This window comes from Lucilia cuprina, chromosome 3, assembly GCF_022045245.1.
Source record: "Lucilia cuprina isolate Lc7/37 chromosome 3, ASM2204524v1, whole genome shotgun sequence".
Classification (NCBI taxonomy): Eukaryota; Metazoa; Arthropoda; class Insecta; order Diptera; family Calliphoridae; genus Lucilia; species Lucilia cuprina.
Window position 1 is genome coordinate 6,804,603 of NC_060951.1, and position 15,384 is coordinate 6,819,986.

The window sequence follows — 15,384 nt, forward strand, 5'->3', positions numbered from 1 at the left end:
TATAGACTAGACTATAGACTAGACTATAGACTAGACTATAGACTAGACTATAGACTAGACTATAGACTAGACTATAGACTAGACTATAGACTTGACTATACACTAGACAATAGACTAGACTCTAGAGTAGACTATAGACTAGACTATAAACTAGATTATGGAATAGACTATAGATTAGACTATAGACTAGACCATAGATTAGACTATAGACTAGAATATATACTAGATTATAGATTAGACTATAGACTAGACCATAGACTAGACTATAGACTAGAATATATGCTAGACTATAGACTAGAATATAGACTAGACTGATGACTAGACTACAAGCTAGAAAATATGCTATTGACTAGACTATTGGCTACGCTATAAGCTAGTCAAAAGACTATATTATAAAATAGACTAGACTATAAGTTAGACTTTAGACTGAACTATTGACTCAACTACAGGATAGCTAACTATAGACTATACACTATAGACAAGAACGAGAACAGAATTAGAAAAAACTAGAACAAAACTAGAACAGAACTGGAATAAAACCGGAACAGAACTAGAACTAAACTATAACATTTAGATATATGTAGTCAATATGACTACGTCATATTCCAGAGTTACTTCGATTAGTGTTATCAAAACTACCGCCAAATTATATCGCAATTAAATTATGTTAATGCTTTTGATATATTGATAACCATTTCAAAGAACATCGTGACGTATGAGTGAAAAAACCATGATTTATATTGCGTATTAATTTGGTAAAACATATAAAACTAATTAAATTAATGCATTCATAAAACTATTTAACACTTAATTATATGTGTTAATGTAAAAGAAGAGGTAATTTGATTAATTAGATATTTAAATCATTTTTAAAGCTATTGCGTTTTAACAAGACTTTGCAAGGAGTTCTTTGAAAGGAATGACTAAATTGTTTTTTTATCTTTTCAGAATTAACTGTTTTAATTGTTTACAATTGTAATTTCAAGTTTATTTAATCTTTTTTTTTTTTTTTTTTTGTTCATAATAAATAATCATAAAAGAAAAATTTCGTGTTTGGAATTTACGTTTACAATAAAAACAATGTGTAAATAATATTAAAAGAATTTATGAAACCTTAAATAATAATAAAAATTTAAACAATTAACATTTGAAAAGTGAAGTTATTTTAAATCTAATAATTTCCAAGTAATTAATTAAATTATCTATTAATTATTTTAATTTAATCAGTCATGTTTCTTAACAACAAAATACTTTAAAACGTGGAATTTTATCGGTGATTTTCTTGAGTTTAAGGGGGATTTCTTTTGATTATAAAACATATCTCGTTAATAAGCAACAATTAATTATTTTACTTTTCTTTTTGTCTATAATTTCAGCAGAAAATGTTACAAATAATTTTCATTCATTTTTTCACAATTTGGATGATTTTATGTTGCTAAAAGGAGTGCCACGCGAATCGTGTCCCAATGAAACCGAAGACTCACCGCTAGATGAATTTCCTGAATATTTTACTGGTAAGTTGAAGGTTGTGTTTTCTTTTTTTCAAATAATTTCTATTTAAAACTAAAAATATATATATATATATATATATTTCATATAAACTATATAATTAATATTAATTATAAATTATTACACATTACTTAGCTAAATAATGAGACGTCATAGCTGCCAACAAGTCCATTAACACATGGTGATAAATAAAATTAGTAAATTCCATTAAAAATTTAACATTGATTTTGATTTTAATTTAAAAACAAGGTTTTTCTATTAAACAAATCTATAAATTTAAAATTCACAAAGTTCGCAATAAAATTCATGAATTTGACAAATTTTTTCAATTTAAAATGAGTAACCGTTAAAAATAACTACAAATATTTCATATTTTACATGAAAATCTAACAGAATTGCTCATGAAAAATTTTCTTTAAAAATTCAAAAGTAACCACTTTCAAAATTACTCGTTACTTATCTAAAACTTTTTAAAATTAACTTCTATTTATATTCCACAACAAATTTCTAAGAAATTTTGAAATTTTAAGCGAGTAACCACTTTCAAAATTAATCGTTACTTACCTAAAACTTCTTTAAATTAATTTCTATTTACATTCCATAACAAATTTCTAAGAAATTTTAAAATTTTAAACGAGTAACCGTTCAAATCCATGAAAAGTAATCGGTTTTTCAAGAAAAATTTTCAACAGAAATTCTTTAAATTTGCTTAAAAACTAATTGGTAAAAAAATTTCGCTCAAAAAATTAAAATTGGCCAAAAGTAACCACTTTCAAAATTACTCGTTACTTATCTAAAACGACTTCAAATTAACTTCTATTTACATTCCATAACAAATTTCTAAGAAATTTTTCATTTTTAAACGAGTAACCGTTTAAATCCATGGAAAGTAATCGGTTTTTCAAGAAAAATTTTCAACAAAAATTCTTTAAATTTGCTTAAAAACTAATTGGCAAAGAAATTTCGCTCAAAAAATCAAAATTGGCCAAAAGTAACCACTTTCAAAATTACTCGTTACTTACCTAAAACTTCTTTAAATTAACTTCTATTTACATTCCATAACAAATTTCTAAGAAATTTTGAATTTTTAAACGAGTAACCGTTCAAATCCATGAAAAGTAATCGGTTTTTCAAGAAAATTTTTCAACAGAAATTCTTTAAGTTTGTTTAAAAACTAATTGGCAAAGAAATTTCGCTCAAAAAATCAAAATTGGCCAAAAGTAACCACTTTTAAAATTAATCGTTACTTATCTAAAACGTCTTCAAATTAACTTCTTTTTACATTCCATAACAAATTTCTAAGAAATTTTAAAATTTTAAACGAGTAACCGTTAAAATCTATAAAAAGTAATCGGTTTTTCAAGAAAAATTTTCAACAGAAATTCTTTAAATTTGCTTAAAAACTAATTGGCAAAGAAATTTCGCTCAAAAAATTAAAATTGGCCAAAAGTAACCACTTTTAAAATTAATCGTTACTTACCTAAAACTTCTTTAAATTAACTTCTATTTACATTCCATAACAAATTTCTAAGAAATTTTAAAATTTTAAACGAGTAACCGTTAAAATCTATAAAAAGTAATCGGTTTTTCAAAAAAAATTTTCAACAGATATTCCTAAAATTAAATTAGAAATTGATTGGCAAAGAATTTTTTCTTATAAACTCAATATTAGCAAAAAGTAACCACTTTGATAACTACTCGTTACTAGGCTAAAAATGCTTAAAATTAAAAGAGTTAGTCATAACATATGAAATTTTCTAGGAATTTTTAAATTTTACACGAGTAACCGTTTGAATAAGCATTAAGTAACCGGTTTTTTAAGATATTTTTTTCATAGAATTTCTTTAAATCTTAGAAGAAAACCAAGGCATAGAAAAATTTTCGCCTAATATCGAAATTGTTGAAAAGTAACCACTTTGGTAATTACTCGTTACTAGGCTAAAAATGATTAAAATTGAAAGTGTTAGGCATAACATATGAAATTTTCTAGGAATTAATAAATTTTACACGAGTAACCGTTTAATTAAGCATTAAGTAACCGGTTTTTTACGGAAATTTTTTCATAGAATTTCTTAAAATGTTGAAAGAAATCCAGGGGAAGGAAAATTTTTCGTCTAAAATCAATATTGAAGAAAAGTAACCACTTTGCAAATTACTCGTTACTAGGTTAAAAATGCTTAGAATTCGCTTAATTAAGCATAACATATGAAATTTTCTAGGAATTAATAAATTTTACACGAGTAACCGTTTGAATAAGCATTAAGTAACCGGTTTTTTAAGGAAATTTTTTCATAGAATTTCTTTAAATCTTAAAAGAAAACCAGGACATAGAAAATTTTTCGCTTTAAAACAAAATTGAAGAAAAGTAACCACTTTTTGAAAGTAATCGTTACATTACTAATGAAATAAAACTGAACTTTAAATGTATTAGTTATCTTCAGATATTTTAAAGCAAAAAATAACCATGAACTTGAATTTTCTTTTCAACAAAAGAAAACACTTCAAAATTTAAGCGTGACACTTTTCTACACACACACACACTTAACTGTACATTGTAAACGCCATTTTGTTTAGCCATATATAAATGCAATTTCAAATATGTACAAATAAATTATCATCTAAAGATAACGCATATCTTCCAGTGTGGTTGGTTAACTTGGAAGTCAACTGAAGTCAAGTGCTTCCGTGCTTTCTATATAAAATTGTTTTTTTTTTATAAAACTACAATCATATTTTTGAATAAAGATTTTAGATACGATTGTTCCATAAAATCGATTATGAATTATTGCTTTTTTAAAATGTATTTATCAATTGCATTTAAAATTTATTTTCTTCTAGTCGAACAATTACGCCAGGGTTGGGTTGTTTTGCATGTCATAGCTGCCGTTTACTTCTTTATCCTATTGGCCATTATTTGCAACGATTACTTTTTACCCACCGTCGAGTGTATTTGTGAGGATTTGAATTTATCGAAAGATGTGGCGGCGGCCACATTTATGGCCACAGCCACTTCAATGCCGGAATTTTTTACGAATACCATTAGTACCTTGATAACACATTCGGATATGGGTTTGGGCACCATAATAGGTTCACTCATGTTTAATACACTAGGTGTGGCGAGTTTGGCGGCCTTGGCTATAAATAAGGTGAGTGAAAATGTTACGAATAAAAACAATTTTTCCAAGTAACCGTTTGAAATTGTGTTAAGAAACCTTCATTTTAACAAAATTCTTAAGTAAACGTTCATTAAATCTCATGAAAAGTCATTTAATAACAAAAAATTTCCTTTAAAATCAAAATTACGAAAAAGTAACCACTTTGAAAATTAATCGTTACTTTGACCAAACAACGCTACGCTCATTTAAAACCATTCAAAAAATCATAAATCATAAAAAATTTTCGAAAATTATCAAAATAAAGACGGGTACCCGCTTCAAAATCGCACAAGTAATCGTTATTCGAATAAAATTTTTATATATTTACGAATAAAATTTTAAGATAAATTCATTTACAGCAAAAAATTTCATCTAAAATCAAAATTACAAAAAAGTAACCACTTTGAAAATTAGTCGATACTTTGACCAAACAACTCTAATTTCATTATAAAACACTTTTAACATGAAAATTTCTTAAAACTAACAAAATTAAGACGGGTACCCGCTTCAAATTTACCTAAGTAACCGTTATTCGAATAAAATTTTTATATATATTCGAATAAAATTTCAAGACAAATTTATTTACAGCAAAAAATTTCACCTAAAATCAAAATTACAAAAAAGTAACCACTTTGAAAATTAGTCGTTACTTTGACCAAACAACTCTAATTTCATTATAAAACACTTCCAATATAAAAATTTCTTAAAACTAACAAAATGAAGACGGGTACCCGCTTCAAATTCGAATAAGTAACCGTTATTCGAATAAAATTTTTATATATTTACGAATAAAATTTTAATACAAATTCATTTACAACAAAAAATTTCATCTAAAATCAAAATTACAAAAAAGTAACCACTTTGGAAATTAGTCGTTTCTTTGATCAAAAAACTGTAATTTTAGTATAAAATTCCCATAAGTAATCGGTATTCGAATAAAATTTTTATCAATATTGATTAAAAATCAATTCCCTTTCCACAGCCCGTCCAACTTGATTGGTGGCCCATTGCTCGTGACTGCTTTATCTACGGTTTCAACACTATCATTCTAATCATTTTGGCCTGGGGTGGTGAGATCACCTTTACCGAGTCCTGTGTCATGATGGGTTTCCTAATCATTTACTATTTGGTTACTTTTAACAATAATAAATTTATGCCCGCCATTAGAGTGTTTGTGGAGGATAAATTAGGTTGCTGCTTTTCGACCAGATACGGTAAGCTTTGTTATTTGTAGTAGAAAGCTTTCAGACAGTTTTATAATAATGTTGATAACTTTGTTTTATGTATAATATAGATCTTACCGAACCACCAGAGAACAGTGCCAAAGCTAAATTGCCCACCAAGAAGGATCCTCTGACCGGTAATGGTTTGTTTGTTATTAATCTGCCCGAAAATACCAATTCCATGTCGTCGAGGGTCAATCTGACACATTCGAAAAGTTGTAAGTATAAATTTTAGTAAGGATGGGATAAAAAAGTTTTTTCTTCCTATATAAAGCTCTTATAAAGCTTATTTTATTGAAGGGTTTTAGTGATTTTTTTGTAAATTAAAATTAGTTGTTTTGTTTAAAAGATTTCATTGAGCTTTTTGTATTCTAAAGCTTTTATTGAGCCTTCTGTATGCTAAAGCTTTTATTGAGTTTTTTGTATTAAAAAGCTTTTATTGAGCATTTCAAATTCATTAAGCTTTAATTGAGCTTTTTGTAACAAAAAGCTTTTTGTCTAAAAAAACTTTTACACAACTTTTAGTATTGAAAAACTTTTATTGAGATTTTTAAATTAAATATTGAGATTTTTAAACTAAAAAGCTTTTATTGAGCCTTTTGTATTAAAAAGCTTTTATTTGGCTTTATGTATTAAAAAGCTTTTATTTGGCTTTACGTACTGAAAAGCTTTTATTTAGCTTTATGTATTAAAAAGCTTTTATTTAGCCTTTTGTATCAAAAAGCTATTATTAAGCTTTTTGTATTTGCCTTTATGTACTATAAAGCTTTTATTTAGGTTTATGTATTAAAAAGCTTTTATTAAGCTATTTGTAATAAAAACTTTCGTAGTGCTTTTTGTATTAAAAGCTTTCATTGTTTTTTTGTATTATAGGCTTATCTTTACTTTTGTGTATTTAAAGCTTGTTATGGACTTTTTCTTATTATTAAAAAACTTTCATTGGACTTTTGTATTGAGAAGCTTTTATAAAGCATTTTTTTATTAAAAATAGTTCTTTAAACTCCTTGTATTGAAAAGCTTTTATTGAGCTTTTTGCATTGAAAGGCTCTTATTGAACTTTTTATAAAAAAACTTGTGCTTTTTGTAAAAAAGCTTTTATTGAGCTTTTTGTAAAAAAGCTTTTATTGTGCTTTTTGTAAAAAAGCTTTTATTGTGCTTTTTGTAAAAAAGCTTTTATTGTGCTTTTTGTAAAAAAACCTTTTCTTGTGTTTTTTAAAAAAAAAATCTTTTATTAAGCTTTTTGTATTAACAGCTTTTATTGTGCTTTTTGTGTATAAAAAGCTTTCATTGAGCTTTTTGTATAAAATGCTTTTATAGAGCTTTTTAGTATTAAAAGCTTCTTTGTCTTTTAACTTTTTTATAAGAAGCTTTTATTAGAGCTTTCTTATTAGAGATCTTTAGTTAAGTTCTTTTGCATTGAACGATTTCATTGAGGTTTTCTGTATTAAAAGTTTTCATTGATTTTTTTTTCTATTAAAGGTAATTATTGAGCTTTCATTGAGCTTTTTTTGTACACAAAGCTATTATTCAGCTTTTAGTATTAAAAGCTTTTATTAAGCTTTTTTGTACTTTCATTGAGTTTTTCTATACTAAAATCTTTCATAAAGTTTTTTTGCATAAAAAAACTGTTATTGAACTTATTTATTACAAGGCTTTAGCTTTTTTTAATAAAGAGCTTTCATTAAGTTTTCTTATTAGAAGACTATATTACAATATTTTATCAATAAAAAGTTTTCATTGAGCTTTTCTGTATTAAAAGCTTTGATTGAACTTTTTGCGTTAAAAACTTTTTATAAGCTTTTATCCTTATTCTTTTCTTATTAGAAGGCTTTGGCTGTTTTTTAATAAAGAGCTTTCTTATTAGAAGGTTTTATTAAAGCTTTTTATGAACTTTCTTGTCGTAAAAAAACTTCTTAAAACTTAAGCTTTGTATTCATTCCATTTTTCTTCTTCCTTTTTTAGGGGACGGTGACGAACAGACAATGGCACTTCCACCCAATCTTTACACTCTACCACGCGGTGAATCCAAACTTATGAAATTCTGGTATTTCTTTACTTTTCCCCTTAAATTCATTCTCTCCATACTGATACCACATCCCGTAAAATATCGTAAATTATATCCTTTATCCTTTATAATGTGTATCATAGCTATTGGTGTCAATGCCTATATGATCGTATGGATGTTGACATCGTTTGGTAAGTGAAAGCTTTTTAATGTTTATATATATATTTGGAATTTTGTTAAGCTTTTGTTTGCTCTTTAAAGGTGTCGCCATTAATGTGCCCACAATTATTATGGGTCTTACTTTTTTGGCAGCCGGCTCTACTATGCCCGAGGCAGTGTCCAGTGTGATTTCGTTGAGAAATGGTAAGTTGATGATTGTTGTTTTCTTTTTCGTGGTCAAAGGTTAAAGCTTTAATTGTGGTCTCTAAGTGAAAAGCTTTAAAGTAACCACTTTGTAAAGAACTCGTTACTGCTTCTTAATTCATGAGAAATTTTTGAAAAAAATATTAAAGAAAATTTCTTTGTTCTTGTATATTTCAGGTGAAAGTGGTATTGGTGTCTCTAATTCTTTGGGTGCCAACTCCCTGGCCATTTTCCTATCCCTAGGTGTACCATGGTTTATCAAGAATTGCATGAACTATGGCATGGCTGATGGCATGAATCGAATCAAAATTGCTGCTCAAGGCATAGAGTACAGTATTTTAATTCTAATGTTGTGCACTGTAACCCTTTTTGTGGGTCTAAGTTTAAGCGGTTATCGTCTAACCAAGCGTGTGGGTCTGCTGCTCTTTATTGTCTATGTAGTGTTTATCGTCTTACAAATACTTATAGAAATGAATGTATTCTTCCCCAAACAATGTAGTTAATTAGTAAAGAAACTAACAAATACTTATAAATTAAGACTGTTTAGTTGTAAAAAAAGAGAAAACCAAGATTATAAATCTTCACAGGAAACCCGCTCGCGGCCCCCGCATTAGCAGAAGAAATAAACCAACGAAACAAAAAGAAGCTTTTTTCACAAGAAAAATTTTGTTAAAAAACCAAATATCAATGTCTTTAAAAAAAAAAACGCAAAATAATGTACAATTTTTTTTTATTAATTATTTATATTAATTTTATTTATAAGTTTATAATTTATTATAGAAAAAAAATGTCTACCAAAACCTTAGCTTTTAAACAAAAACTTTAAACAAATGCGTTTATCATTGAATTGTTAATTATTTTATTTTTCATAAATATACTCAAGTTTAAGTTTTGTATGTGAATCATGCTTCTTACATTTCTTGTAAATTTATTCTTATTTTTTACAATTTGTATACTACGCTTGTAATTTAAGCAATTTTATTTTTCTAATTTAGTTTTGAGCTTAATATTGGTTTTTTTAAGAATTTATTGTTATTTAGTATTAAGTTAGAGAAAATAAAAATAAGCAAACGAAAAATTTAAAAAAATATATATATTGATTTTTTTGTTACAACCATCTAAAGAGAAAGTCTAGTCTAGTATATAGTCTAATCTATAGTCTAGTAGATAGTCTAGTCTAAAGTGCAGTCTATAGGCTAGTATATATTCTAGTCTATAGTGCAGTCTATAGCCTAATCTACAGTCTAGTCTAGTCTGCCTATAGTCTAGTCTATAGTCTAGTCTATAGTCAAGTCTATAGTCTAGTCTATAGTCTAGCCTATAGTCTAGTCTATAGTCTAGTCTATATTCTAGTCTACAGTCTAGTCTTTAGTTTAGTCTATAATCTAATCTACAGTCTAATCTATAGTCTAGTCTATAGTCTAGTCTATAGTCCAGTCTATACTCTAGTCTATAGTCCTGTCTATAGTCTAGTCTATAGTCTAGTCTATAGTCTAGTCTGTAGTCTAGTCTATGGTCTAGTCTATAGTTTAGTCTATAGTCTAGTCTAAAGTCTAGTCTATACTCTAGTCTATAGTCTATAGTCTATTCTATAGTCTAGTCTATAGTCTAGTCTATAGTCTAGTCTATACTCTAGTCTATAGTCTAGTCTATACTCTAGTCTATAGTCTAGTCTATAGTCTAGTCTATAGTCTAGTCTATAGTCTAGTCTATAGTCTAGTCTATAGTCTAGTCTATAGTCTAGTCTATAGTCTAGTCTATAGTCTAGTCTATAGTCCAGTCTATAGTCTAGTCTATAGTCTAGTCTATAGTCTAGTCTATAGTCTAGTCTATAGTCTAGTCTATAGTCTAGTCTATAGTCTAGTCTAGTCTATAATCTAGTCTATAGTCTAGTCTATAGTCTAGTCTATAGTCTAGTCTATAGTTTAGTCTATAGTCTAGTTTATAGTCTAGTCTATAGTCTAGTCTATAGTCTAGTCTATAGTCTAGTCTATAGTCTAGTCTATAATCTAGTCTATAGTCTAGTCTATAGTCTAGTCTATAGTCTAGTCTATAGTCTAGTCTATAGTCTAGTCTATAGTGTAGTCTATAGTCTAGTCTATAGTCTAGTCTATAGTCTAGTCTATAGTCTAGTCTATAGTCTAGTATAGTCTAGTCTATAGTAGTATAGTCTATAGTCTAGTCTATAGTCTACCTCAGTCTAAAGTCTAGTCTATAGTCTAATCTATAGTCAACTACAGTCTATAGGCTAGTCTATAGTCTAGTCTATAGTCTACTATAAAGTCTAGTCTATAGTCTAGTCTATAGTCTAATCCATAGTCTACTCTTGCCTATAGTCTAGTCTGTTGTCTTATCTATAGACTGTATAGTCGAGTCTATTTTCTAGCATAGTGTCCAGTCAATAGTTTGGTCCATAGTCTAGTCTGTTGTCTACTTTGTAGTCTAACCTATAGACTAGTCTAAAGTGCAGGCTAGTCCATTCTTTAGTCTATAGTCTACTTGTTGTCTAGTCTATATTCTATGTAGTAGTTTATTCTGTGGTCTAGTCCATAGTTTATTCTATAGTCTGGCACATAGTCTGATCTATAGTCTAGTCTGCAGTCTAGTTTATAGTCTAGTATATAGTCTATAGTGTTATCTACAGTCTAATATATCCAGTCTATAGTCTAGTCCATCTAGTCCAGTCAAGTCACTAGACTATTGTCTAGACTGTATAGTCTAGCTTTTAGTCTAGTCTATACTAGACTATAATATATAGTATAGTCTATTATCTAGTTTTTAGTCTAATCTATAGTCTAGTCTATTCAATAGTCTGGTTAATAGTCTAGTCTATATTCTAGTCTAAATTCTAATCTATAGTGTAGTATATAGTTTAGTCAACAGTCTAGTCTAGTCTAGACTAGTATAAACCCTAATATATCGTGTAGTCAGTAGTCTAGTCTATAGTCTACGCCATAGGCTAATCTATAGTCTAAAGTGCAGTTTATTCTATAGTCTAGCTCATAGTCTGGTCTATAGTTTAGTCTTCAGTCTAGTTTATAGTCTAGTATATAGTCTATAGTCTTATCTACAGTCTAATATATCCAGTCTTTAGTCTAGTCAAACTAGTAAAGTTTATCTGTTATATTGCTTCTTATTTTATGTAAAATAATATAACCGTTATTTTGAGTTTTCAAACATCTCTGTTTTAAATTTAAGGAACATACGTATGTATACAACCCTGTTTATTAGTTTGTTTACATCCCTTATATTTCCTTTATAAGAAGAGCACAGTTAGTTAATATTTTGACAGTTCAAAGGAAAAGGTCCTTTTAAAAGAGATTTATTTTGTTTTTGGACAAAAACAAAACAAACAAAAAAGAAAAGAAGACAATATTAAAAATAATTATTTAATTTAAATTTAATTATTTATGTATTTAGAAGAAAAGATAAAACAAGTTTTAATTAAAGGTTTCTAAGGACATTTTGTTGTTTTTAATTTGAAAATTTTTGTTTTCATGGTTTTTGTAATTTACAAACACAACATAAAACACCCCATTTATTAAAGGAGAGAACCTTAACAGGACAATAGAAAAACACAGAAGTGAGAGACAGAGAGAGAGACACAGTAACCAAGAGAGTCCAGACTGACAGTTAAACAAATAAAGGAGCTTGCTAAAATCACAATTAAACAGAGAGTAAGAGTGTAAAATCAAAGACCCGTTGTCTTATTTGACATTGCAATTACGAAATTTAGTTTTTTTTTATTAAAACAATAAACTATTGTTGCTGAGACAAACAAAAAAACTAATAAACAATTAAATTGTTGAAAACACTGTTAATAAAAAAGTATATCAACGGAAATCTTAAAATGACTCCCTTTGATGATTTTTCGTATCTTATTAATCATGTATTATTGGGCGAAGAGCCGGTAAGTAAATTTTCCTATTAAACCCATTCTCCAAAAGTACAAATTATATAGAAACAAATCTTTATTTAAAACAACTTCCAGACTATAGAAGATTTTATATTATTAGTGGGCACGGTGGTGGCATTTGTAGCTTTTGTTTTATGGTGTTGTTTTCCCATACAGCCCAAGGTATCTTAATCGAAACCCTTGACATAAACATAACAATAATCTTTCCTTTCTTTTCTTCAACCAGGACTCGGCCAATCATCGACAGTTTTCCTGTAAAACCATGCACTCGATTAACAGCTCTTCACATCAAATGCAAACCAGTTATAGTAAAACTTCGACCAATGCTTTGGTCCATAATGATTATATATTAAGAAATGGTTCCTCTTCGAATGGGGCCGGCAGTGGTAGTGGTGGCGGTGGTCATTCATATCATTGTTGCACTTAAATGACACTCAACCTCCTCCTTCTTCTCCTGTCCCCATAAACACGCCCCTAAACAGCTTTTTTTTGAACAGGTTTTTTTCGGGTTTGAAATTAAAACTAAACAAACGGCAGACATTACTTAAACAAAATTTTTAAAAAAATTATTAATATTTAAGTATAATTAAGCTTGAAAATCTTAAGCTTTATTAAATGAAAGAAAAAGAAGGAAGAAAATAATGTGAGCAAATTAGCAGCAGGGGGTTTTAGTAAAAAAAAAAAAGAATATTTGGTTTTAAAAACCATTTAATCGGCTTGCAATAGGTAACTTAGTATTTAATATAAAATATAATTGAATTAATTTTAGAAAATTTAGTTTAAACGAAAAAAAAATTGGCAATTTATGTTAATTTTAAGAAAAACTAGTCCGGTTATTTCCAAATCGTTTTTTTTTAAGTAATGTTTTTTTATTAAATAAAAACCGGTTATTTTATATAAAAATTACAATAACTTTAAATTACACAATATTTTAAAGAAAATTTAAATTCAAATAAATATAAACTAAACTTAATACTATACCATAGACTAGACTATAGAATGGACTATAGACTAGACTATAGAATGGACTATAGACTAGACTAAAGACTAGACTATAGACTAGACTTAGTCTATAGACTAGACTATAGACTAGACTAAAGACTAGACTATAGACTAGACTATAGACTAGACTATAGACTAGACTATAGACTAGACTATAGACTAGACTATAGACTAGACTATAGACTAGACTATAGACTAGACTATAGACTAGAATATAGACTAGACTATAGACTAGACTATAGACTAGACTATGGACTAGACTATAGACAAGACTATAGACTAGACTATAGACTAGACTATAGACTAGACTATAGACTAGACTATAGACTAGACTATAGACTAGACTATAGACTAGACTATAGACTAGACTATAGACTAGACTATAGACTAGACTATAGACTAGACTATAGACTAGACTATAGACTAGACTATAGACTAGACTATAGACTAGACTATAGACTAGACTATAGACTAGACTATAGACTAGACTATAGACTAGACTATAGACTAGACTATAGACTAGACTATAGACTAGACTATAGACTAGACTATAGACTAGACTATAAACTAGACTATAGACTAGACTAAGACTTGACTATAGACTATACTATAGACTAGACTATAGACTATACTATAGACTAGACTATAGACTAGACCATAGACTTGACAATAGACTAGACTATAGACTAGACTATAGACTAGACTATAGACTAGACTATAGACTAGACTATAGACTAGACTAAAGACTAGACTAAAGAATAGACTATAGACTAAACTATAAACTATAGTATAGACTAGACTATAGACTATACTATAGACTAGACTATAGACTGGACAATAGACTAGACTTTAGACTAGACTATAGACTAGACTATAGACTAGATTATAAACTAGACTATAGACTAGACTATAGACTAGACTATAAACTAGACTGTAGACTAGACTATAAAATAGACTATAGACCAGACTATAGACTAGACTATAGACTAGACTATAGACAAGACTATAGACTAGACTATAGACTAGACTATAAACTAGACGTAGATTAGACTATAGACTAGACAATAAACTAGACTATAGACTAGACAATGACTAAAGACTAGGATATATACTAGAATTACTGACTAGACTATAGACTATACAATACATTAGACTATAAGCTACATTATAGACTAGTTTAGACTAGATTATAGACTGGAACTAGACTAGACTTAAGACTAGACTTCAGACTAGTCTTTGGACTAGACTTTAGACTAGACTTAGACTATACTATTGACCAGACTATAGACTATGCAATAGTCGAGAATATAGACTGGACAATAGTCTAGACTACACAGTAGACTAGATTATTGACTAGACTTTAAACTAGACTATAGACTGGATTGTAGACTAGACTTTAGACTAGTTTTTAGACTAGACCTATGACTAGACTTTAGATTAGACTTTAGACTAGACTTTAGACTAAACTGTTGACTAGAGTAAAAACCATCGACTTGTTAATACACTAGACTAAAAACTAGACTATATACTTAACTATAAAAGTTACTATAGACTAGATTTAAGACTAGACTATACACTACAGCATAAACTATACTAAAGACTTGCATATATATTAGACTATAGGCTATACTATACACTAGACTATAAATTAAACTAGACTATAGACAATTATATAGACTAGGCTATAGACTTGACTTAAGATTAGACTGTAGACTAGACTATAGACCAATATATATTGGCTGGACTATTGACTAAACCGTATACTAGACTATAGGCTAAACTATTGACAAGACTATAGACTAGACTACAGAATAGACTTAACTGTAGAATAGACTATAGATGAGACAAGAATAAAAAGTGAGCTATACTATATAATAGACTAATATAGAGTAGATTATAGACTAGCCCAAACGCTATACTATAGGCTTGCCTATAAAGGAGACCATAGGCGAGTCTATACCCTAGACTATAGATTGTGTTTTAGACTAGACTATAGACTAAACTATAGACTAGACTATGAACCACATTATAGACTATTTTTTAGACAAGACCATGTACTATACTAGACTATAGAATATAGGCTAGATTAGAGACTATACTGTAATTTTGACTATATAATAGTTAAAGCTATAGTCTTGACCATAGAACAGATTTCATATTAAATTTTCTTTTAATATCTGTTGAATTGTTTTTTTTTACAAAATAATTTTC

General features: G+C 28.2%; 2 protein-coding genes across 2 annotated transcripts in view; both read left to right on the plus strand.

The window, feature by feature from the left end:
• Positions 1–9,251, plus strand: part of LOC111677602 (sodium/potassium/calcium exchanger 5) — a 34,966-nt gene extending 25,715 nt beyond the window's left edge. The window contains exons 8-14 of the mRNA XM_046945991.1: positions 1,377–1,514; positions 4,348–4,655; positions 5,647–5,878; positions 5,959–6,105; positions 7,850–8,083; positions 8,154–8,255; positions 8,433–9,251. Coding sequence (XP_046801947.1) covers positions 1,377–1,514; positions 4,348–4,655; positions 5,647–5,878; positions 5,959–6,105; positions 7,850–8,083; positions 8,154–8,255; positions 8,433–8,758 — 1,487 coding nt within the window. The 3' untranslated portion in view covers positions 8,759–9,251. The remainder of the gene's footprint in view (positions 1–1,376; positions 1,515–4,347; positions 4,656–5,646; positions 5,879–5,958; positions 6,106–7,849; positions 8,084–8,153; positions 8,256–8,432) is intronic.
• A 2,423-nt stretch (positions 9,252–11,674) lies between these two features.
• Positions 11,675–13,000, plus strand: LOC111677613. The gene is made up of 3 exons (XM_023438771.2): positions 11,675–12,165; positions 12,247–12,333; positions 12,398–13,000. The coding sequence occupies exons 1-3, from the start codon at positions 12,106–12,108 to the stop codon at positions 12,596–12,598; spliced, it is 348 nt and encodes a 115-aa protein (XP_023294539.1). The 5' UTR covers positions 11,675–12,105; the 3' UTR covers positions 12,599–13,000.
• The last annotated feature ends 2,384 nt before the right edge of the window (positions 13,001–15,384 follow it).